Here is a 27087-nt window from a genome sequence, read left to right as displayed (position 1 = left end):
GCTGTAGTTTTAGCTCAACAAGTCATTAAGACAAATCTGACTAATTACCAAATGACTAATTTGGAATGGAATACAGGAGTCATCTTCAAATATCCGAGGGGCTGGCATGTGGCAGAGGCAGTAAATGTAATTAATCTGCATTGCTCCAGAGAAGAGTGTCTAGTGAGAGAATTAAAATAAAAACAAAAAAACAAAACAAAAACAAAACCAGATTCAACTTTACAGGAGGAAGGAGTCACTTTTAAATGAAATACTGGCAGAAGACGGAATAAGGTACTGGGCTCTCCAGTTCGGTAAGTATTCCAGCACAGGCTGGAAGACCACTATCACAGCGCTGCAGAGAAGATGCACGGATCAGACCCTGGTTCCTCAGATCCTTCCCAGCCCGAGATCTCACAGTTCCTTGTCTCTCATCTGTTCTCCCAAATCCATGCTGCCACGGCTGGTTAATTCATCTTCCCAGAGGGCCACACTGTAAATATTCTCTCTGTTCCTTTAGCCTACGGCAATGTTTCAAACACTGGCTGAGCAGATGCACCTGTGAAACCTTAGAACAAAAATCTAACTTTCTAGCTTCCATCCTAGATCTACCAAATTAAATTACCATTGGTGAGGTCCTGATTAAATGTATTTTTAAAAAATAATCTGCAATTTACAAAAAAGATAATAAATGCTAATTGTAAGAAATTTGAACACAAAAGGAATAAAGTAAAAAGTGAAAGTTTCTTTGCCTATACTTTTTGAACTGCAACTTGTTTTTCTTAATATATATATTTTAAAGTCCCAAAGGTGATTCTTATTATTTTAAATTAGTATTTATTTACTGAATTGGAATTACATGAACCATAAAATTCAAAAGGAACAAAAGGGCACAAATTATAATTTTATTTTATTTTTTTTCCCCCCAAAGCCCCAGCAGATGTTGTATGTCACAGCTGCACATCCTTCTAGTTGCTGTATGTGGGACGCGGCCTCAGCATGGCCGGAGAAGTGGTGCTTTGGTGCGCACCCGGGATCTGAACCCGGGCCGCCAGCAGCGGAGCGCGTGTACTTAACCGCTAAGCCACGGGGCCGGCCTAAAAGGGCACAACTTAAATGTCCTTCCTTCTCCTACCCAGGAGGCAAGCCCTATACAAAGTGTTCTCCACAGGTCATTCTCCTGTGCAGCCAGGTTGGCAAACAGGATGGGGCCCAATTTCTGAGCCCGGCACTCAAGGCCCTATCATCTACCTTCTGCAATGGCATCTATACCCGTCCTTGTGTTGTCTCTCTGCTCCAGCTGGCCTAACGTACACCCCCATGACAGGCAACTTTCTGCCATTGATTAATTACATTTAATAAGTTCTATCACATACAAACAAAGTTCATAGAGGCCTTTGGTTGGTGAATCCACAAAATTATACGGGAAAATTTTGTGTGTATGCTTATGTGCAAGTTTCTGGGGGAGATTCTCAGAGAGGCCCACAACCCATAAATGGTTAGAAAACAGTGTAATATAATGTTAGAACCGTAACAAAATTAAAGATCACCTAGTCTATAATCTTCTCATTTTACAAATGAGAAAACTGAAGACCAGTACACATTTCTGAATAAATTCCAATGAATGAAGGCAAGTAGTTAAATAAACTAGCCAGAGGCACACAGCTTAGTGACTCCGCCTAAGTTGACTTAAACTCTTGTGTTCACTTGCCATAAAGGTGGGACTCAGGCCCAGTGCTCCTGTCCTGTCATCCAGTTTGGGCTCCTGCACCACACCATGAAATTCTCCCTCTGACATGTCCTCCCCACTGCTCTAAGCCCTTCCCTTTCTTCAAAGCCCAGGAGTTTAAAAACCTGGGCCAATGGCCCCACAACATTTACTAATGTCTTTTTTAAAAAAATAACAGTTTCATGGAGATATAATTTACATTCCATAAAATTCACTCTTTTAAAGTGTACAATTCAGTGTTTTTAGTATAGAGTTGTGTAACGTCACCACTAATTCCAGAACATTTCCATCACCTCAAAAAGAAACCCCATACTCATTAGTAGTCACCCCCCAAACCCTCAGCAACCACTAATCTACTTTCTGCCTGTACAAATTTGCCTACTCTGGACATCTCATATGAAGAGAATCATACGATATGTGATGGCTTTATGTCTGGCTTCTTTATCTTAACAAAAGGTCTTTAAGGTTTATCCATTTTGTAGCTTGAGTCAGTACTTAACTCCTTTTTATTGCTAAATAAGTTTCCATTGTATGGATCTACCATATTTTGTTGATCCATTCCTCATTGGATAGATACTTGGGTTGTTTCTACTTTTTGGTTATTATGAATAATGATACTATGAGCATCATTATAAATTTTTGTAAGGACATGTTTTTGCCTCTCTTGGGTATATATCTAGGAGTGGAATTGCTTGGACATATAGTCACTCTACGTTTAACCTTTTGGGGAACTGCCAAACTTTCCCAAAGTGGCTACACCATTTTACATTCCCACCAGCACTGTTCCAATTTCTCTGATCCTCACCAACACTTGTTACTGTTTGATTATAGTCTGCTAGTGGGTGTGAAGTGCTATCTCAGTGCGTTTTTTAAAAATTTTAATTATTTTCTCTTTGGTTTTGATTTGTATTTCCCTAATGACTAATGAAGTTGAACATCTTTTCACGTGTGTATTGGTCATTTGTATATCTTTTTTGGAGAAATGTCTATTCAAATCCTTTGCCCATTTAAAAATTTGGACTAATATTATTTTATAAGACATAGCTATTCAGCTACAGTTTAAGTTTCTGGACCTGGGATTTTAGCGGCAGAAGGTTCTGTTTTCTGGAAGACAATAAGAATTTCCTCCCCATTGCTAATAAAGATTTGACACTGGGTGAAATTTTAAATAAGTGCCCTGTTGTTGGCACACGCTTATCTGTTTCCTACTTGCTGGTGCCTCCCTTCTAGGCTCTGAGTGACAAACCACTGCTGAGCACCTCCAGTCAAAACACTGTTTGCCTAATTATAGTTGATTATCTCCCAGTTTTCGGATTAAATGACTCTGATTTAATTTATACATCCTGATTAAGAAAACGACAATCTTTACATCTTACCTTTTGAAAAATGGATGATTATTAACCAAATTATCTCTCATTGGTGAAATTTAGGACAGTTAAAAAATTTTAGGTAAAAAACATGGCAGGAAGACATCATGGAGGCAGAGAGGCCAACAGGAAGACTACTGATGAGGGAAGCTTTTTGCAGTTTCTTCCCTTTTTCTATTTCTAAATTCATAGGTTCTCTAAAAGCCTCAAGACTTTTTTCTTTCTATAGCAGGGGTAAGTGAGAGAGGGCTAGGGAGAAGTGGCAGCTCCAGTGGTTAGTATCTTTTACAAGCCAGTTTTAAATATTTAATTTGTGCAAAGAGTGACATCCCTCTCCCCACCTCCCCCAAGTGCTCTGGGTGCTACTTGGGACCTAAATCTAAAGTATGAGAGGGAATGAGGGGTTTCAAAAGTAGACAATTAAATTATGATAGATGGCATTGAACATATATGTTTACGTTTCAAATTTGTGACTTTTAAAAGTTGTGCACATAGCAGCATTATTCATAAAAGCCACAAAAGTGGATTCAACCCAAATGTCCATCAACTGATGAAGGGATATATCCCTTCATCAAATGTGGAATATCCACACAGTGGAATATTATTTGGCAATAAAAAGGAATGAAGTATTGATACAGGCTACAACCTGCTTGAACCTCAAAACATTATGCTAGGTTGAAGAAGTCAGACACAAAAGACCATATATTGTATGATTCCATTTACATGAAATTTCCTGAATAGGCTAATCTATAGAGACAGGAAGTAGATTATTGGTTGCCAGGGGCTGGGGTGAAGTGATGGGAAATGGGGAATGATTGCAAATGGGTGTGGGGTTTATTTTGGGGTGCTGAAAATATTCTAAAATTGATTGTGGTGATGGTTGCACAACTCTGAATGTATTTTTTAATATATGATAACACAATACTACCAAATTGTACATTTTAAATAGGTGAATGGTATGGCATGTGAATTATGTATCAATAAGGCTGTTATTAAAAAAAGTAATACATATACATTATAAAAGACCAAAACACTACAAAATACAGTAACATAAAAGTTCCCTGCATCCGTACTACTCTTAGAATTTTAAATTATAATTTTGATTTTTCAGTTGATGCCATTGTAAACCCTGTACCAAAACCTAACATTTGATTAGATCTTCTAAGAAGTTTCCTTGTGCTACTTTAATATACTATTGTTCTGAGGACCAGCTATTGGCAAAGCACAAATATTTACTAAAAAAAACTAGAAATAGCACTTTGGGAACAAATTCACTTCTGATATATTAAGGGAATGCCAAGGACCATGGAATAAAACAATTCTACAGGATGGCTGAGAAATTTTTTTTGATTGGAGCTGGTTTTTAACAGCCCCATCTCCTCAGCTTTTCCTCACTCTTTTTGACCAAAAAAATGGTGAATAGTGATTACCTTTTAGCTGAGCAATAATCTGAATACAAGTGCCAAAATACACCTTAAGAATTTATCCATGATCACAGATCACATCTAAATGAATCTGTAATACATGGAGAGAGAGAGGAATTCACGGACACTCACCTTTATTACATGGATGCTCAGCATGTTCTACAGCATCATTTATCTCCTTCTCTAGAAACCACTTTCTAGATGCATCTGAAAGGGCAGAAGCTTTCCTTTCTGATTTCAAATGGAAGTCTTTCTCTTCAGCTTCCTTCCACTAAATACAAATAAGTGAAAAAAAAAGATCACATAAAAACTGGTAATCCAAACTCTTGCAGCGGAATAAGCCCCTCTGTTTCCTCTCCTCCGCTTCCGTTTGTGTTTCCCAGCACGCAGGATCTGTGTGGAATCAGGGTAATGCGGGTGCCTGTGCAGCCCAGGACTGCTGCAGAGCCTTGAAAGCAGAGGCACTTCTGATGCACCACTCAGCACCTCGGGTGCCACGTGCACACAACTGTCACTGAAATAAGAATCCATTTCAAATCTCAGATCTTATGGGATTAAGCTAGTTTTTAAATTAATGGCAATTGTTTTATTTAATTTGAATGCTATGCCTTTAAAGTCTACAAAATTCAGAGACTGAATTCTTTGCCCAGCTCTGGTGCACACGACTACAGGAAAGCCACGTAATCTCTATTAGCCCCTACTTTCTTCTTCCTAAAGTGAGAAAACAATCATCTTAAATTAGCTCCAAGGGTAACTAAAATAATAAATTTACAATACTATATAACTCCTAAAGTTTACCAATGTTCTAGAGATGCTACAGCTTTTATATGCAAACACATATAATTTTTATGTTATAGAAATGCTAATGCACTAACTATGCATTAAATAAAAAAAAACCTTGAAGACTCATTAAGGCCAGGAAGGACCACAGAGATCCGTCCCTTTCATGTCACTGATGAGGAGACTGAGTCTGAGTATCTTCCAAGGCCGCACAGCAGTCAAGCCAGCTTTAGAACCCCGGACACCAGACACAACGAAGGATCTCTCTCTGTGGAACATGAAGCCCTGACCATGACTCTCCGTCTCCTCTCAAATACCCCATTTCACCAGAGGAGAGCAGCACCCGATTCTACAGTCCAGCCCTAGTGTCGCAGTCCTTACCTTCAAGATGCGGGCTCCATCCCAACTTCCTGAGGAGAAGAGCCTCAGGGATCTGGGCATCCCTCCCGCCCCTCCCTGTCCTTGAATGAAAGGATTATAAGTTAGGGCCCCATACCCCTGGGGTGAGGAAGGAGGAAAATGAATCTGGAATAGTGACGTGAAGGAAATACATGATGGAAAGCTTTCAGAACAGACATTATGACAGAGCAGCAGAAAGAGGAATGGACTGAGGCCAGCTGTCTAGTTCCTGATCTCTGCCCAGCCCTTCAGTGTCCTCAGGGAAGTACACTGTGTCTGCAATACCTACAGAGCAAGATCCCAGAGTTGTGGGGAGGACTGACCAAAAGACACACATGTGTGACATACACTCAAGTTGCCTCCTCAAATGCATTCTCTGATTCTTCTTTAGAACAGAATTCTAATTTTATTTGAGATGATAACGCTCCCTGCTAAAAATACTACATTTCCCAAAATCCTTTGCAGCCAAATGTGGGATTTCTGGAAAGGAGTTAAAAAGGAATTGTCTCAGCTGGAGGTGAAACCTTTTGCACTTCTGTCCTATATTCCTCCTGCTGAATGGAATGTATACGCGATGGCTGGAATTCCAGTCATCTTGGATGGTAAGGTATCCATGAGAATGAAAGACAGACCAGGAAGCAGCAGAAAGGCTGAAGGAGGCAGTTTCCCTGATGACCTTGGAGCCAGGACACCAAGGACTGCCTACCTCCAGACTTCTTCCACGTGAAAAAGAAAAACACTTCTATCTTGCTTAAAGTCATTGTTATTTTGGTTTTTGTTCCTAGCAGCTACATCTAATTCTTAACTGTTCAAAATCTTTTACATTAACTATCGAGCATCAGGTAACTTAAAGCAGTAATATTATACAATCAGCCAGAGCAAATCCAAGAAGCTGAGAAGTTGAGACACACTACTGTAAATGAGAAAGAGGCTCAGTGATTTTTAGTAGCATCAATGTTGGACTTCTTTGAGCAACATCTATTGAAATTAGATCATCTTTAGGATCTTTTCCAACAAAAATTATTTGGTTTGATGCTTTTGTCATTTGATTATGTAATGTTTCAAAATTTAAATGACTAAGAAGAAGTTTATAACATCATTCTTACCTTTTTAGCTTCCTCCTCGCTCATTGCATTTAATACTTCTATTTCTTTCCTTCTGTTTTTCTGAAGGAGTTTGGCCATTTCCTGGTAATGTTCACTTCGTTGTAGATCACTGCTTCTTTGTTTATGTAAAGCTTGAATTCGCCAGTCAGTATTTAGACATGCTTGTTCAGCTTTTGCCAAATTTTCTTCAATTAACTAAGAAAAATTTAAGAAACAAGATCAGACTATATAAAATTATGGTTTATCCATTCAATGTACTCAAGTGTCTAGGGCAGTTGTTCACAACCCTGGCTGTACATTAGAATCACCTCAGAGTGTTTAAAACAAACTGATGTCCAGCCCCCACCACAAACCAACTAAATCAATCTCTGGGGCGGCTAGATATTGGTACTTTCTTTTTTAAATAGTGAAAGCCCTTACTTCCACCAATTGCTTTTTTTTTGCAGGGGAAGATTTGTCCTAAGCTAACATCTGTTGCCAGTCTTCCTCCTTTTTTTACCCCAAAGCCCCAGTACATAGTTGTATATTCTAGTTCTAAGTTCTTCTGGTTCTTCTATGTGAGCTGCTGCCACAACATGGCTACTGACAGATGAGTAGTGTGGCTCCGTGCCTGGGAACCAGGCCCGGGCTGCCGAAGCGGAGTGCGCTGAACTTTTAACCGCTAGGCCATCAGGGCTGGCTCAGGGATACTAGTACTTTTAGAAGCTCCTGAAGTGATTCTAATGTATAGCCAAGGCTGAGAACTTCTAGGCTAACGGACGGGTGGGATTAAACAATTTCCATGTTTCAACTCTTTGCAAATGAATCAGAAGAGCCCATTCTGACAGACTGGACAAAAGCCTATGAGAAAAAAAAATGGTGGGATATTCTGGGGGGATTGCTGTAGGACAGAAGGTAGGGAAACTTCACACTACGCCTGGATTTTGGACCAGGGCTAGGCCCTGCCACAGACCAATTAACATTTCCTTAAAGGGCTAATAGAGAAAGTTCTTTCTGGAAGGTCTCAAATTCTATTTCAATTCATTTAAGCCACCATTCCTGAAAGGGTACTCCATAAGAAATTCTATAAAATAAGTTTAGGAAATTTTCTTAGAGATACATAATGTACCATATCCTCAAATTTGACATGAAGAAAACCTAACTTTAAGACAGCGTATCTAATACTTGTTTGCCATCTCCCATTTTATTGAATAATAAATAGTTACTAATATTCTCCAGAATATACTTTGGAAATGCTGGCTTATATACCAGGCAGAGACTTGATGTTTTGCAATTAATCTGCTCCGGGCCAATTTCTGAGACATGACACAGTAGGATACTACAACTTATAATGTTACTAATTTCCTTTGTATTTTCTTCTGTCTTAAAATTCTCAAAGAGTATAAAAGACACATGTAGAAGGCTGTCACTGAAGTAAGTAACCTGTAAATAAAGTAATGTGAGATTCTAGGAACTCTGATAACTGAAGCAAAGAAATGAATTAACTCAACTCTGCAGAGTTCAATTTTGAATTCCCTCTTTTAAAATGATGAAAAATAGAAATTTCTCCCTCAACATATATGCTAAATTTATCATATTTTTACCTTCTGAGTGTTTCGGATCTGAGTTTGATCTGTTTCTATCAGTTTATGAAACATGTGTTCTTCAAGATCCACTTTTCGTCTATAGGCATCTGCATCTTCTCTCATTTCTTTTGCAACAGCTTCTTGATTTCTAGTAAGATTCTGTTAAAAAATTATTTGTAAAAAAAAAATCACCAATCTATATAATAATAATGCTAGAACACAAAAATGACTTTTTTCCAGAATACTAATATGCTTACAAATAAAAAATGTAATCATCTAATTTTCAAAGTAAAAAGCAAACAGCAGTGACATCAGCAAAAATAAGAGTAAAGACCTCTGAAAATTCTCTCCTCCATAAAAGCACTGAGAATACTGGCAAACCCAACTTTTTCAGAACTTTGGAAATTAACTGAAGGCTTGCAGCAATTTGGGGAGCATTTATTCATAAAAATGCTAAAGACAGCAAGCTTTATGGCATTTTTAACTTGCATTATTCCTATTCCCACCCTTCCCCTCAGCTTTGCATTAGCCTTGAAAACCAGTAGCCTGACAGCCAATGGAGTGGGCAAAATGGAGTCTGAGCTCCTTCAAACTCCCTGTCCCAGAGAATTGTCATCATCTGACCTGTGTGGTGGTTCTGGAAGACCCCACTCCCAAGGCTGCCTTTATTTGACCTGACTCAGAACTAGTTTACTTTTTGTGTGTGTGTGTGAGGAAGATTGGCCCTGAGCTAACATTTGCCAATCCTCCTCTTTTTGCTGAGGAAGACTGCCTCTGGGCTAACATCTATGCCCATCTTCCTCCACTTTATATGGGACGCTGCCACAGCATGGCCTGACAAGCGGTGCGTCAGTGTGCGCCCAGGATCTGAACCAGTGAACCCTGGGCCGCTGCAGCGGACGCGTGTACTTAACCGCTTGTGCCACCGGGTGGGCCCAGAACTAGTTTACTTTTAATAGCCTTTTCCCTGGGGATGTTTACTGAAAACAATCAGAGGAAACAGTTGAATATCTTGGCTGCCTGAGGCAGTGGATCACAGAGCAAACAACAGGCTAACCAAAAAGCTTTACAGGAAAGGTGGGAATTAGATGTCCACAGGGGGCTTTGAAAAGCTTAGATAGATTCCCAGGACTCTAGAAGGCCTCGTGTATGTGTAAGGCTGTGCTCATGCCAAGGGCTGTGTGAATGCTCAGACCTGAGAAGGCCCTAAGCTCTCAGCTCTGGTGAACTGAGGTTCTGCACAATCAGGAAGTGAAATCTAAGACAGAGTTGTAAACTACCTAGCTGAGTGCTGAAGGTTAGCCCCAGCGTGATGCACACAGAACCCCTTGGCAAAGACTAGAGGCTCGTTCAAGGCATCTAAGAAAATCTCTGTGCAATCAGTAAGCTAACTGAATAGAGACTTCAGTGGCTACACATGACAAAGAACAGAGAATTTACAGAATTAATTCAGAAAAGTCACTAAGCAAAGAAATGCTGGGGGGAGAGGGCGGAGGAGAATCTGATTCCAGAATTGCCACCTATTACTTAAAATGTCTAGTTTTCAACAAAAAATTACAGGACAGATTAAAAGCCAAGAACATATGGCCCTACATACTTAGAATAGACATTAACCACATGATCTCCAAAGAAGATATAAAAATGGCCAATAAACATATGAAAAGATGCTTGACATCACAAGTCATTAGGGAAACACAAATCAAAACCACAATAAGATACAACTTCACACCCACTAGTATGGCTATAATCAAAAAGACAGACAATAACAACTGTTCATGAGAATGTAGAGAAATTGAAACTCTACACTCCTAGGTATATAACTCTACACTCTTAGGTACATGTAAGAGAACTGAAAACATAAAAAAGTCATACACGCATGTTCATAGCAGCACTACTCATCATAGCCAAAAAGGGGAAACAACCCAAATGAAGACTGGATAAACTGAAGACTGGATAAACAAAATGTGGTCTATCCATACAATGGAATATTATTCAGCCATAAAAAGGAATGAAGTACTGACTCATGCTACAACATGGATAAACAGTGAAAACATTATGCTACGTGAAAGAAGCCAGTCACGAAAGACCACATATATGATTTATTTATATGAAATGTCAAGAATAGGCAAATCCATAGAGACAGAAAGTAAATTAGTGGTTGCCAGGGGCAGGGGGATGGGGAGTGAGTGCTAATGGGTACAGTGGACGGAGGGAGGCAGCAAACAGTATTCATGAAGATTTAAGTTAAAAAAGCAAAATACCAATTTTATGTACTAAATAATCTCACTTATTCTTACTGATGATATTAGCAGTTATTTTCCGATAGAGGGATTTTTTTCTACTTTTCTAATTATCTATTGGCAGCATAATTACCTTCATAATTGGTTAAAAACAAAAATGTTTTTCAACTATATGTAGAGAAGATACATGTGTAAAGAAATTTATTGCCCAAAACTGTAAACCACTTAAACATCTAACAACAGAAGAAAAGTTTAAGTAAGTTATGGTTCATCGATAGCCACCTGAAATGACAACCATGAAGATATATAGCCATCTAGAAAAAGGATTTCTTTTTTTTTTGGTGAGGAAGATGGTCACTGAGCTGACATCTGTGCCAATCTTCCTGCTCTGCAGATGGGACGCTGCCACAGCAAGGACTGATGAGCAGTGAGTAGGTCCACGCCCAGGATCTGACCCTGTGAACCCTGGGCTGCCAAAGCAGAGAATGCGAACTTAACCACTACACCACCAGGCTGGCCCCTTGAAGAAGGATTCTATTATGTGAAAAAGAAAAGCAGAATGTAGAATTTTAGCTACTCCATAAAGAGGTAAAATGATGTATGCGTACAGATTAAGGATTAGGAGGAAAATAATGGAAATCTGAAAACGATGAAGAGCAATAAGATAGGGCGATGGTTTGAAGAAGCAGGCTGGGGAAGGAAGTTGTCAATTCATTTTGTAAAATGATAGAGAGTTTTCGGCCAAGGGGGAAGGAGGGAAACTAATATCTCTCTGGCTTTTTCCATATATCAGACACTGTGCACTAAAGGGTTAACTCGGTAGTCTGATTTATTCAAATCCTGCACATTCCAAAGAAAAGATTAGCCACTGACTAGCTCTAAGCCCTTGGAATATCCTGCCTAATAAGAGTGCCTCTGTATAGCTGGGGCCTTGGGCCATGCCAGACAGCTTATATGAGCAATGTTATTTATGGTGGGAGCCTTGGGCCACACTATAGTCAGTGTGACCACTGCTGAGTAGCTAAGGTCAGCCACGTGCACACTCCATGCTTGTACGACCAGCCCCAGTAAACCCTGGACACCAAATTCGGGTGAGCTGTTTGGTTGGTAGTACTCTACAAGTGTTGTCACACATCTTTGCTGGCAAAATTAAGTGCTATCTGTATGACTATCCTGGGAGAGGACACCTGGAAGCTTGTGCCTGGTCTCTCCTGGATGCCAAGTGATATGCCTTTACCTCTGCTGAGTTGAATCTGTATCCTTCTGCTGTAATAAACCATAACCATGAGTATAATGGTTTTTCTGAATTCTGTGAATCCTTCTAGCAACTCACTGAACCTGAGGGTAGTCTTGAGGACTCTTGACACAGACATAAACATGAACTTATTTAATCCTCATAGCAACCTTGGTAAGGCTGGTACTACGCCAAGGAGAAGGCACGTGCGCAGGAGGACAGGGAGAAGACAGAGACGGAGAGACAGAAAATGGACTTGATGAAACAAGGCCCTAGAAAAAGAAGAAAGGGATAGGATCTGGATCACAGGGCTGTATTTGCTTCTTTGTTTGTGCTTAGTTTTATTCTTTTGTTAAAAAAATTTTATTCAAATTAGATATATATGGAATGTTGAGCTCCTATTTCCAATAGAGGTAACAACAATATTGTCTGCTTTCTGGGATATAGTTTGTTTAGAAATAGACACATTTAGGGCTGGCCCCGTGGCTTGGCGGTTAAGTGCGCGCTCTCCGCCGCTGGCGGCCCAGGTTCGGATCCCGGGCGCACACCGACGCACCGCCTCTCCGGCCATGCTAGGGCCGCGTCCCACATACAGCAACTAGAAGGATGTGCACCTATGACATACAACTATCTACTGGGGCTTTGGGGGGAAAATAAATAAATAAATAAAATCTTAAAAAAAAAAAAAAAGAAACAGACACATTTAATCAACCTAATGTAACAGAGAAGTTTGGCAGATAAAGTGTTAATCACTAAAGTTAATTTGAAAAAGGCAGTAGCAGGGCCGGCCCTGTGGCTTACTGATTAAGTGCACGCGCTCCGCTACTGGTGGCCCGAGTTCGGATCCTGGGCGCGCACTGATGCACCGCTTGTCTGGCCATGCTGAGGCCGCGTCCCACGTACAGCAACTAGAAGGATGTGCAACTACGACATACAACTATCTACTAGGAGGAGGACCGGCAATAGATGTTAGCTCAGGGCCGGTCTTCCTCAGCAAAAAAAAAAAGAAGAGGATTGGCACGGATGTTAGCTCAGGGCTGATCTTCCTCAAAAAAATAAATAAATAAATAAATAAATAAAAGAAAAAGAAAAAAGCAGTAGCAGCACCTTTGTATCTAATTTACCAGATACAGTTCATGATTTTATAAGTCAGTTTTGCTGAGTAGGTTAAGTCTCCTTTAACTGTATTAATTTGCTTAAATAAATATTTCCTTCAAAAGACAGCAAAAATGATATGATACACAGAAAGAAACTCAGCGTCATGTCTGTGGCATTTCAGCAAAAGTGCATAAGTTGAATCTTATCATGAGGAAACAACAGACAAATGCTAATTGAGGGACATTCTACAAAATATCTGGCCTATATGCTTCAAAAATATCAGTATCATAAAATATAAAGACAGATTCAGGAATGGTTCCAATTTAAAGGAGACTAAAGAGACATAACTCAAAAAACAGATTATCTTAGATTTTCTTTTCCTCTAAAGGACATTTTTAGGACAATAAATTTATTCTGATAAAATCTAAATAAGGTTTCTGCAAAAAATAATAATAATATGTTAATTTCCTGACTTTGATAATTGTACTGTGGTTACGTAATAAGGACTCCTAGGTTTCAGGAAATATACACTGAAGTATTTAGGGTTAAAGAGGCATCATGGCTACAACTTAAACAGTTCAGAAAAAAAAGGGTGTGTGTGAACATATAGAAAGAGAAGCATGATGCAAATTTAGCACAATGTTAATATTTGAGAATCTGAGAGAAAAATATTTGGAAATTCTTAGTATTTTTCTTGCAAATTTTCTGTTAACTTGAAATCATGCCCCCTGGTGCCACCATCCCACCTCCCCCAAAGAAAAGATAGTAAAAAGCTTGGTCCAAATGAATTACACCTAATTCAAAATCATAAGCGACTCAGCAAAAGTGTGAATCTCTGGCTCAGTTCTAGAAGTTCAGTGTGGGAACTTAAGAAGTGGCGTAGGTATGAATGGATGCTCTATGTTTTAAATCTTATTTAATGTGAAGAACAATCACACGTTATGTTCCCTGTTACATATTTGCAGTTATCACTAATTTCAAATTCAAAGTCAGACTTTAAGAGGACTGAAGGAAGTGAAAATTTACAGTTTCAACATTAAATAAATGAGTAACAAATCCTTTTCCTCTACAATAAATATTTATATTAACCAAGTTCCTTTTTCCAGTGTCTTAGAAACTGAATTATATGTATAAGTATATACTTGCTGATTTGATTCCAGAAGATTCAAATTTAAACTACTTTACAGCTCTCGCCTGACTGACCCTTGTGAAGCACTGGGACAATTTTGCAGTCACTATTACACAGATACAGGAAAACTTAGTAAGTTGGTAGAAGATCCTGAGGCAAAATCTGGGGCTTACCTCTGGTGCTTCAGAGACCAGACTAAGTTGCTAAGAGAAACACGAATTAAAGAATTACAACAAACTCTGTATATTCAGACATTTTGGCTACCTTACAGTCCTGGATACTATATTCTGCCTAAAAAAAAACAAGTAAGGAGTGACGTCAGCATCATGGCGGAGTGAGCTTCCCCCACTGAACTCTCCCCCTCTAAGACACAACAAAAAGGACGTTCATATTCCAACAGAAGCTATTCACACAACACAGGGGACGTCTGAGGCACACAGGCAGCCGTACACCCAAGGACTGAGGTGCTGGAATCTCCAGAGAAGTGGAAGGAGGTAAGAGGAGCTCCCTTCCTTTCCCAAGGACTGCGACCCAGAGACTGAGACCATGCGGCTCTCAGAGGAGGGCGAGGGGCGGCTCGCTGCAAAAAAAACGGTGCTGTCCAAGCCCCCTCACAGCCTGAGGGAATCCCCCTACGGAGGGAGCAGAACTGTTGCAAGGGTAGTTTCAACAAGCTAGCCCCTCAGGAGAGTAGAAATTGACAGCGAGGGGAGAAAACTCTGAGATGGGTGAGGGGAACATAAGCGCCCCTCCCCCACCCGGCCCGCCTGACTGCTGCTTCAGCACAGCGGCACTTCAGCTCAGCCCCGTCAGAGACAGCTGCCCCCAGGCGCCCAGCTTGACCAGCAGTGGGGCGAGCCTGCACCCCAGCACCAGAGGCAGCGGCAGCTTAGTCCCCACCACACCACAGCCCCAGCTGCTCCAGCTGGACCAAGCCATGGCCCGAGCTCTTTTGGCTGGAACGTGCCCCACCCCCAGCTCCTTTGGCTTAACCGCCCTCCATCTCCTTGGCTCCAGCTGCTTCGGCTTGGCCTGTGCTCAGGCTCCAGCTGACTTGGCGCCAGCAACTTTGGCCCAGTGCACTCCAGTTCCAGTTTCTTGGGCCCAGCTGTGCTCCAGTTCCGGCTTCTTGGGCCCAGCGCCCTCCAGTTCCGGCTTCTTGGGCCCAGCGCCCTCCAGTTCCGGCTTCTTTGGTCCAGCGCCCTCCAGTTCCGGCTTCTTGGGCCCAGCGCCCTCCAGTTCCGGCCTCTTGGGCCCAGTGCCCTCCAGTTCCGGCCTCTTGGGCCCAGCGCCCTCCAGTTCCGGCTTCTTGGGCCCAGCGCACTCCAGTTCCAGCTTCTTTGGTCCAGCGGCACTTCAGCTGCAGCTGCTTCAACCCACCCACACCTAAGCCCCAGCTGCTTCGGCCTAGCTGTGCTCCAGCTCCAGCTGTTTCCATGCTTCCCCCCCAGCAGCCTCCACTCAGCCACACTGATGATCACCCAGGGGGCAACAAGAGTGCCCATGGATTGAGGCGGGCCAGAATACACAGCCCTTGACCCCCACCCAGCGGCAGTAAGAGGAAGCTGTGACAATATATTTTCACTATGAGGAAAGGTAAGCCAACACTAACAGGCACCATGCAAAAATATATTAAATCTCCAGACCAAAAGGAAAATGACAAGCACCCAGAAGTCAACCCAGAAAGCACAGAAATGTATAACCTTAACAACAGAGAATTCAAAATAGCCATCATAAAAAAGCTTAATGAAATACAAGAAAACACAGACAATTCAGTGAAATCAGGAGTTTCTTCACAAAAGAGATTGAAACTATTAAAAAAAAAAAAACCAATCAGAAATCTTAGAGATGAAAAAGACAATACAGGAGATAAAGACAAATCTGGAAGCCTTAAGCACCAGAGCTGACAATATGGAGGAAAGAATTAGCAATACTGAGGACAGCAATGCAGAAGTGCTCCAGATGGAAGAGGAAAGAGAACTAAGACTAAAAGAAATGAAGAAACTCTCCGAGAAATATCCGACTCAATTAGGAAATCCAACATAAAGATTATAGGTATTCCAGAGGGAGAAGAGAGGGAAAAAGGAGTGGAGAACTTGTTCAAAGAAATAATATCTGAGAACTTCCCAAACCTGGGGAAGGAGCTGGAAATACCAGTGAATGAAATCAATAGATCTCCTAAATATATCAATATGAAAAGACCCTCTCCAAGGCATATAGTAGTAAAGCTGGCAAAAGTCAATGACAAAGAAAAATTACTAAGGGCAGCTAGACAAAAAAAAAAACAACATACAAAGGATTTCCTATCAGGCTGTCAGCCGATTTCTCAACAGAAACTTTACAGGCTAGGAGAGAGTGGAATGATGTATTCAAAATTCTAAAGGACAAAAACTTTCAGCCAAGAATACTCTATCTAGTAAAAATATCCTTCAGATATGATGGAGAAATAATAACTATCCCAGATAAACAAAAGCTAAAGGAGGCTCACTGCCACAAGACCCACACTACAAGAAGTGCTCAAGAAGGCCCTTGTGCCTGAGGAATAAAAGAGAAAGAGGATTCAAAGTTTTGAACAAGGAGGAAAATAGGTCAACAAAACCAGAAAAATTGCAGTCCTCTATCAAAATAGATTAGCAAACACTTAATTATAAAACCAAACATCAAGGGAAGGTAAGCACCAAGCATAAATATAACCTCATCATGTTAAACACGAACTCACAACACAAGAAGGAATAAGATGTGACAACAATAACATAGAAGGGGAAGAGGAAAAGGATCAAATCGACTTAGTCTAAGGGAATAAGACGCCATCAAAAAACGGACTATCACATCCATGAGATTTTTTATACAAACCTCATGGTAACCACTAACCAAATAACCAGAACAGAATCACACACGATAAAGAAAGAGAAAACTAAGAGAACCCCCATACAGAACTACCAAACTGCACTGGTAGTCCAAAACACATGGGACGAGAAACAAAAGAAACGCAAAAGAACTGGAAAAAGAGTGATAAAATAACAACAACAAGCCCCCATATATCAATAATTACCCTAAATGTAAATGGTCTGAACCCTCTAATCAAAAGACACAGAGTGGTGGGACGGATTAAAAAACAAGACCCAACAATATGCTGCCTCCAGGAAACACATCTCAGCTCTAAAGACAAACACAGGCTCAGAGTGAAAGGATGGAAGACAATACACCAAGCTAATGGCAAACAAAAGAAAGCAGGTGTTGCCATACTTATCAGACAAAGTTGACTTCAAGATAAAACAGGTAATGAGAGACAAAGAGGGGCAATATATAATGATAAAAGGGACACTCCACTAAGAAGACATATCACTTTTAAATATATCTGCACTCAATACAGGAGCACCAAGGTACATAAAGCAACTATTAACAAACCTAAAAGGAGATATTAACAACACCACAATAATAGTAGGGGATCTTAACACCCCTCTCTCATCAATGGATAGATCATCCAGACAGAAAACAAATAAGGAAATAATGGACCTAAATGAAAAACTAGATGAGATGGACTTAATAGACATATACAGAGCACTCCATCCAAACACAGCAGATTACACATTCTTCTCAAGCACATATGGAACATTCTCAAGAATAGACCATATGTTGGGAAACAAGCCATGCTTATATAAATTTAAGAAGATTGAAATCATAACAAGCATCTTTTCAGACCATAATGCCATGAAGTTAGAAATCAACCAGAAGGAAAAAACCGGGAAAGCGACAAAGCTATGGAGACTCAACAACATGCTACTAAACCACCAATGGGTCATTGATTAAATTAAAGGAGAAATCAAAGCATATTTGGAGACAAATGAAAATGAAAATACACCGTACCAACTCATATGGGATGCAGCAAAAGCGGTCCTGAGAGGGAAACTCATAGCACTACAGGTCCACCTTAACAAACAAGAAAAAGCCCAAATAACAGAATTAGAAAAAGAGGAACAAACAAAGCCTAAAGTCAGCAGAAGGAGGGAAATAATAAAAATCAGAGCAGAAATAAATGAAATTGAAATTAAAAAAACAGCAGAAAGGATCAATGAAACAAACAGCTGGTTCTTTGAGAAGATAAACAAAAGTGACAAACCCTTAGCCAGACTCACCAAGAAAAAAAGAGAGAAGGCTCAAATAAATAAAATTAGAAATGAAAAAGGAGAAATTACAACAGACACCACAGAAATACAAAAGATTATAAGAGAATACTATGAAAAACTATATGCCAACCAACTGGACAATCTAAAAGAAATGGATAAATTCCTAGACTCATACAACCTCCCAAAACTGAATCAAGAAGAAATAGAGAACCTGAATAGACCAATCACAAGTAAAGAGATTGAAACAGTAATCAAAAACCTTCCAAAAAATAAAAGTCCAGAACCAGATGGCTTCTCTGGAGAATTTTACCAAACATTCAAAGAAGAAGAAGACTTAATACCTATCCTTCTCAAACTATTCCAAAAAATAGAGGAAGATGGAACACTTCCCAACACATTATACGAGGCCAACATCATCCTGATACCAAAGCCAGGCAAAGACAATACTAAGAAGGAAAACTACAGACCAATATCCCTGATGAACATAGATGCAAAAATCCTCAACAAAATATTGGCAAACCGAATACAGCAATACATTAAAAAGATCATACACCATGATCAAGTGGGATTTATACCAGGGACGTAGGGATGGTTCAACATCCGCAAATCAATCAACGTGATACACCACATCAACAAAACAAAGAATAAAAACCACATGGTCATCTCAATAGATGCAGAGAAAGCATTTGACAAGATACAACATCCATTTATGATAAAAACTCTCAACAAAATGGGTATAGAAGGAAAGTACCTCAACATAATAAAAGGCTATTTATGACAAACTCACAGCCAACATCATACTAAACAGGGAAAGACTGAAAGCCATTCCTCTGAGAACAGGAACGAGGCAGGGCTGCCCACTTTCACCATTCTTATTCAACACAGTACTGGAGGCTCTGGCCAGAGCAATTAAGCAAGAAAAAGGAATAAAAGGAATCCCAATAGGTAATGAAAAAGTGAAACTCTCGCTGTTTGCAGATGACATGATCTTATATGTAGAAAACCCTAAAGAATCCATTGGAAAAGTATTAGAAATAATCAACTACAGCCAAGTGGCAGGGTACAAAATCAACTTACAGAAATCAGATGCATTTCTATATACTAACAACAAACTAAAAGAAAGAGAACTTGAGAAGACAATCCCATTTACAACTGCAACAAAAAGAATAAAATATCTAGGAGTAAATTTAACCAAGGAAGCGAAAGACCTATACAATGAAAGCTATAAGACATTATTGAACTAAATCAATGACGACATAAAGAAATGGAAAAATATTCCATGCACTTGGATTGGAAGAATAAACATAGTTAAAATGTCCATACTACCTAAAGCAATCTACAGATTCAATGCAATCCCAATCAGAATCCCAAGGACACTCTTCCCAGAAATAGAACGAAGAATACTAACATTCATATGGGGCAACAAAAGCCCCCATATAGCTAAAGCAATCCTGAAAAAGAAGAACAAGGCTGGAGGCATCACAATTCCTGACTTCAAAACATACTACAAAGCGATAGTAATTAAAACAGCATGCTACTGGTACAAAAACAGACACACAGATCAATGGAACAGAATTGAAAGTCCAGAAATAAAATCTCATATCTATGGGCAGCTAAACTTTGACAAAGGAGCTAAGGACATACAGTGGAGAAAGGAGTCTCTTCAATAAATGATGCTGGGAAAACTGGACAGCCACTTGCCAAAGAATCAAAGTAGACCACCTTCTTTCACCATACACAAAAATTAACTCAAAACGGATCAAAGATCTGAAGGTGAGACCTGAAACTATAAAACTCCTGGAGGAAAATACAGGTAGTACACTACTCGCCATCAGCCATAACGGAATCTTCTTGAATTCCATGTCTACTCAGACAAGGGAAACAAAAGAAAAAATAAACAAGTGGGACTTCATCAGATTAAAGAGCTTCTACAAGGCAAATGAAACCAGGATCAAAATGAATAGGCAACCCACCAGCTGGGAGAAAATATTTGCAAACAGTATATCTGACAAGGGATTAATCGCCATAATATGTAAAGAACTCAGACAACTGAATAACAAAAAAACAAACAACCCAATCAAAAAATGGGCAGAGGAAATGAACAGACACTTCTCCAAAGAAGATAAACAGATGGCCAATAGGCACATGAAAAGATGCTCAACATCACTAGTCATCAGGGAAATGCAAATCAAAACAACACTAAGATATCAACTTATACCCGTTAGAATGGCTATAATCACCAAGACAAAAAGCAACAAATGCTGGAGAGGCTGTGGAGAAATGGGAACCCTAATCCACTGCTGGCGGGAATGCAAACTGGTGCAGCCTCTACGGAATACAGTATGGAGATTCCTTAAAAAATTAAAAATAGAAATACCCTATGATCCAGCTATCCCACTACTACTGGGTATCTACCCAACAAACCTGAAATCAACAATCCAAAGAGGCTTCTGCACCCCTATGTTCATCGCAGCATTATTCACTAGAGCCAAGAAGCGGAAGCAACCCAAGTGTCCCTTGACTGATGAGTGGATAAAGAAGATGTGGTATATATATACCATGGAATACTACTCAGCCATAACGAAAGACAAAATCGTCCCATTTGCAACAACATGGATGGGCCTGGAGGGTATTATGTTAAGTGAAATAAGCCAGAAAGAGAAAGACAAATAGGGTATGATTTCACTCATATGTGGAAGATAAACCAACACACACACAGATAGAACTGTTTGGTGGTTACCAGGGGCTAGGGGGGTGGGGGGTGGGCACAAGGGGTGGAGGGATGCACTTACATGGTGACTGATAAACAATAATGTACAACAAAAATTTCACAATAAAAAAAAATAAAAATAAAAGGAAAAAAAACAAATAAAATTAACAGTAAAAACCCATGAATAAATACAGTCTAAAAAGAGTTTGTACAAAGTCTGCGTTTCTTATATTGGAAATAGCTGATTTGTACCTTCTCATAAAGTCTTTTTTGTGATTCGAGTTCCAGACGTCTCATTTCTAGGTCTTCGGCTGTGGTAGCAATTTCTCGATCTCTCATATGTACCTATGGCCAAACAACAAACTGTGAATACCAAAAAGAATTTACAAGATAATTTTTGTTTAATAGATTTAGCAATCTTGTGACCTAACACCCACTAAAAGTATTTAAAATGATAGGTGTTGGGTTTTTGAAACCAGAGTAACTGACAATATATTAACATTCACTGTGGAATCGAGGAATAATGTCTGAGTTAACGTTAATTTTCTAAAAAAGAAAGCACAATTACCATATGCTCATCTACCCAGACTGGGAGAACAGATGGCAGTTCTTACCATATTACATTAGCCAATATTATGGGTTAGAAAAACTTGAGCAACTTAAATTTGGGGTGGATAAAAATATGGAATGTTTAATCTTATTAAATGTAACATTTATTTAATGTTCTTTTTGATTAAACTTCTATACTTCTATAAATTCAGTCCGGCAACTAGTTTAAATTTACCTTGGACTATTCGATCTGTATGTGTCCTGCTTGGACTTAGTAAATTGAAAGTTCACTTTTCTTCAAAATTTGATTACTTGCAAGCTTTTCACTCCTATACATTAAGGGGTTTGCATAAGGCACTCTTTAACCTAGAGAATCTTAGGAATTATCTTAAATACTTGGCGGGCTAGAGCCCCAATTTTTTAGGGGTGAGAATGAAATACATGGTATATGTTTCAGAAAAAAACAAAACAAAACAAACTATAACCCATCAGCCACCTGAGCCCATTCATTTATTCAGTAAACATTTAATGATTGCATTACTATCATTACTACCTGCAATCATAAGGCAAAGTGTTAGATATTGTAAAGATAAAAGACACACTATCAAATACCTATAACAGGAGAAACAAATAGTAAAACTGAGAATACAGCGGCATGTGCAAGAAGGACACGTATCCAAGAAGGGAAAAAACCACGGACTGGCAACAGTTCCACTGCAGGAGGTTACCAGGAGAGCAGGTGGCTCAAAGGTGGGGATACCTGAGCTCATGAAGCAAGAGTAGTGACAATGTCAAGAGGTGGAGGAGAGGTCTGGCAGAGCAAATAACGATTTTTAGGAATTTCAATTACAGAAGCTCTTTCGCTTAGGAATTTTCAGAGACACAAAAAGCTATGTGCCAGAGCAAAACCAGATCAACTTTCCTTGCTGCTAACAGACGTCCATGGTCACTGTATGTCTCACTTTGGACTCAAGCAGTCTTTCCTGCTGGAGCTTGAGCTGTGCGTAGAGAAGCTTTTTCAGGTTAGCAGGGTCAGGCTCACCATCAGATTAGGGTGACGGCAGGACAGGAGGTTGGAAGGGTGGGCAGAGGCCAGATCACACCACTGAAAGGACTTGAGAGGATTCTTTGACCAAAAAATTGCCTTCCACTATCTCAAAGGGGTTTGGAACCAAGAGGTCAAGTTGTAGGCCTGTATTACTTTTAGAGAAGAACATATACTTTTCTAGAATAATGAGTTATCAACCTCATTCACTAGACGAGAAAATTAAAAGGAATCAGAGGGCCGGCCCCGTGGCATAGCAGTTAATGCATGCACTCCGCTGCTGGTGGCCCAGGTTCGGATCCTGGGCGTGCACTGATGCACCGCTTGTCAGGCCATGCTGTGGCGGCCTCCCACATAAAGGGGAAGAAGATGGGCATGGATGTTAGCTCAGGGCCAGTCTTCCTCAGCAAAAAGAGGAGGATTGGCATGGATGTTAGCTCAGGGATAATCTTCCTCACAAAAAAAAAAAAAAGGAATCAGAGATTTTAAAAACCAATTTAAAATTAACTGGCTTTAAACAAAACTAAAAGTATTACCTCATGCTATAAAAAGAGATAAGAGATTTCCAATACAGATGAATTAAAAATACTTTAAAAGATTTAAAAAATATTTAGTATTTTATTAAAACTTGTTTTGAAACTCTCTAAATTAGTCTATAAATTCAATGCAATCCTAACAAAAATTCCAATAGGATAGGGGAGGTGGGGATTCAGAGAGAGAGAGAGTGATAAAATTTTCAAAGTCTATTTGCAGTGATAAACATTTGAGAATACTGAAGAAAACTCTAAAAGGCAGACTAATAGTGGGAATCAGGTCTACTAGTTAGTAAAACATTACAAAGTTGTTTTTCAAACAGTGTGGTACTGGCTTAGGAAAAGACAGAGCAATGGGGAGATCAAGTATATATGGAAATATAACATTTAATAACCATCAGTTGGCAAATGACTTTGCTAATATTCAACAAATGGTGTTGGAACAACTAACTTGCCTTTGGAAAGAAGTTAAGATTGATCCCTAACTTCTTCTTTTTTTTTTTTTGTGAGGAGATCGGCCCTGAGCTAACATCTGATGCCAATCCTCCTCTTTTTGCTGAGGAAGACTGACCCTGGGCTAACATCCCTGCTCATCTTCCTCTACCCCATATTGGATGCCGCCACAACATGGCTCAAAAAGCGGTGCGTCGGTGCGTGCCCGGGATCCGAACTGGCAAACCCCGGGGCCGCCAAGCGGAGCACGCGCACTTAACTGCTTGCGCCACCGGGCCGGCCCCCTAACTTATTCTTTACTTTCAATTTTCAGACACATCAGGGGTTGGCAAACTTATTCTGTAAAGGGTCACAGAGTAAATATTTTAGGCTTTGTGGATCACAGTTTCTGTTACAACTATCCACCTCTCCCACCAAAGGCAATATGTAAACAAACAGATGTGACTGTGTTCCAACAAATCTTTACTCATGAACACTGAAATTTGAATTTCCTGTTTTAAAAAATTTAATTTTTGTCATGAAATATTGGCTTTTTTTCTTTTTTAATTGATGTTTTCACAGTTTATAACATTGTGAAATTTTGGGTTGTAGGTTATTGTCTGTCCATCACCATATATATGACTCCCTTCACCCCTTGTGCCCACCCCCTACCCCCACTGTCCCTGGTAACCACAATACAGTTTTCTCTGTCCATGTGTTGGTTTACATTCCACATATGAGTGAGATCATACAGTGTTTGTCTTTCTCTTTCTGGCTTATTTCACTTAACATAATACCCTCCAGGCCCATCCATGTTGTTGCAAATGGGACGATTTTGTCTTTTTTTATGGCTGAGCAGTATTCCATTGTGTATATGTATACACACACCACATCTTCTTGATCCAATCATCAGTCAAGGGACACTTAGGTTGCTTCCACTTCTTGGCTATAATGAATAACGCAATGAACATAGGGGTGCATAAGCCTCTTTGGATTGTTGATTTCAGGTTCGTTGGATAGATTCCCAGTAGTGGGATGGCTTGATCATAGGGTATTTCTGTTTTTAATTCTTTGAGGAGTTTCCATACCATTTTCCATAGAGGCTGCACCAGTTTGCATTCTCACCAGCTGTGTATGAGGGTTCCTGTTTCTCCATATCCTCTCCAACATTTGTTGTTTTTTGTCCTGGTGATTAGAGCCATTCTAACGGATGTGAGGTGATATCTTGGTGGTGTTTTGATTTGCATTTCCCTGATGATTAGTGATGTTGAACATCTTTTCATGTGCCTATTGGCCATCTGTATATCTTCTTTGGAGAAGTGTCTTCATTTCCTCTGCCCATTTTTTGATTGGGTTGTTTGTTTTTTTTGTGTTCAGTTGTGTGAGTTCTTTATATATTATGGAGATTAATCCCTTGTCAGATATATGTTTTGCCAATATTTTCTCCCAGCTGGTGGGTTGTCTGTTCATCTTGATTCTGGTTTTGTTTGTCTTGTAGAAGCTCTTTAATCTGATAAAGTCCCACTTGCTTATTTTTTCTTTAGTTTCCCTAGTCTGGGTAGGCATGTCATCCGAAAAGATTCCTTTATGACCAATGCTAAATAGCATGTTGCCTATATTTTCTTCTGAGTTTTATAGTTTCAGGTCTTACCTTGAGGTCTTTGATCCATTTTCAGTTAATTTTTGTGAATGGCGATAGCAGATGGTCCACTTTCATTCTTTTGCATGTGGCTGTCCAGTTTTCCCAACACCATTTATTGAAGAGACTTTACTTTCTCCATTGTATGTTCTTAGCTCCTTTGTTGAAAATTAGCTGTCTGCATATGTGTGGTTTTATTTCTGGGCTTTCAATTCTGTTCCACTGATCTGTGTGTCTGTTTTTGTACCAGTACATGCTGTTTTGATTACTACTGCTTTGTAGTATGTTTTGAAGTCAGGGACTGTGATGCTTCCAGCTTTGTTCTTTTTTCTTAGGATTGCTTTAGCTATTCAGGGTCTTTCCTTGCCCCATATGAATGTTAGTATTCTTTGTTCTATTTCCGTGAAGAATGTCATTGGGATTCTGATTGGGACTGCATTGAATCTGTAGATTGCTTTAGGTAATATAGACATTTTAACTATGTTTATTCTTCCAATCCACGTGCTTGGGATGTCTTTCCATTTCTTTATGTCATCATCGATTTCTTTCAATAACGTCTTGTAGTTTTCACTGTGTAGGTCTTTCACCTCCTTGGTAAGATTTATTCCTAGATATTTTATTCTTTTTGATGCAATTGTAAATGGTTAAAACCATTCTAGCTCACGGCCTTACAAAATAGATGGTGGGCCAGATTTGTTGGTGCACTGTAGTTCGCTGACCCTTGAGATACATCAAAGACTAAAAAAACAACAGGAACGGGGCCAGCCCAGTGGCATAGTGGTTAAGTTAGCGCACTCTGCTTCAGCAGCCTGGGGTTTGCAGGTTTGGATCCCAGGGGCGGACCTACACACCGCTCATCAAGCCATGCTGTGACGGTATCCCACATACAAAATAGAGGAAGATGGACACAGATGTCAGCTCAGAGCTAATCTTCCTCAGCAAAAAGAGGAGGATTGGCAATGGATGTTAGCTCAGAGCCAGTCTTCCTCACATACACACAAAAAAACAACAGGAAAACATAAAACTAGAAGAAAATATGCATAAGTGGTAATATAACCTTAGAATGGGAAGGTCTTTCTAAATATGACACGAAACCAAGAAGTCATAAAAAACTAATAAAGTTGGTTATCCCCAAATTAAAATATTTTGCATGATTAAAAAAAAAAGATACTAAACATGCTTATGAGACAAGCAACACAGACAAGAGGAAAACATTTACAACAGACAAAGGGTTAATGCCCCAACCACACACTGTATGGCAGCCACCAGCCACACATGGCTGCTGAGCACTTAAAATGTGACTAGTCCAAATTGAGGTGTGCTGTAAGTATAAACTGGACTGCTGGATTTCAAAGATTTAGTAGAAACAAAAGGTAAAACATCTCATTAATAATGTCGTTATACTAATTACATCTTGAAATGATAACCTGTAAATATATTGAGTTAAATAAAATGTTATTAGAATGAATTTCAGCTGTTTCTTCTTACTTTTTTAATGTGGCTATTAGAAACCTTAAAATTACCTATGTGGCTCACATTATAATTCTATTGGACACTGCTGCTCCAAACGATATAAAGAGCCCATGTAAATTAGTAAGAAAATTGAATTTGCTGGAAAAATGAACAAATGATATGGATATGCAATTTATAATTCTTCTACAAACGGAAGATAAATAACTGTAGAGATACTTAACCTCACCAGCAAAAAAAAAAGTTAATTAAAATATACAATTTTTTACGTATCAGACTGGTAAATATTAAGACTGACGTACTCCAAACTGACTAGGGTATGGGTGTTCCTATACACTTAAAATAGCTTAAATGGGTTCATTTTTGGAGGACAATTTGGCGTAACTGGGAATTCACTCAACAAAAGTATGTGTGCAAGTACACAAGGATCTGAACTGAGAATGTACAACATAGCACTGTTGTATAGCAAAACACTGCAAACAACCTAAATTTCCAACAGCAAAGGATTGGTCAAATAAACTATGACATATTC

The 27087-nt window shown here is 39.5% G+C and overlaps 1 protein-coding gene across 7 annotated transcripts in view; it reads right to left on the bottom strand.

Annotated features, from left to right (window-relative positions):
- Positions 1–27087, bottom strand: part of TBC1D31 (TBC1 domain family member 31) — a 75727-nt gene that overhangs the window by 3480 nt on the left and 45160 nt on the right. For 6 of the 7 annotated variants that reach the window (XM_058564878.1, XM_058564879.1, XM_058564881.1 and 3 more), the window contains 4 exons: positions 21140–21232; positions 8368–8508; positions 6785–6979; positions 4632–4770 (listed from right to left, as the gene is read on the bottom strand). In XM_058564878.1, coding sequence (XP_058420861.1) covers positions 4632–4770; positions 6785–6979; positions 8368–8508; positions 21140–21232 — 568 coding nt within the window. The remainder of the gene's footprint in view (positions 1–4631; positions 4771–6784; positions 6980–8367; positions 8509–21139; positions 21233–27087) is intronic. The other variant, XM_058564880.1, reaches the window with a different exon arrangement.

The sequence above is a fragment of the Diceros bicornis genome, chromosome 21 (genome assembly GCF_020826845.1).
Source record: "Diceros bicornis minor isolate mBicDic1 chromosome 21, mDicBic1.mat.cur, whole genome shotgun sequence".
NCBI lineage: Eukaryota > Metazoa > Chordata > Mammalia > Perissodactyla > Rhinocerotidae > Diceros > Diceros bicornis.
Note: the sequence above shows the minus strand (reverse complement) of the source record. Positions and strands in the feature narration are given on the sequence as shown.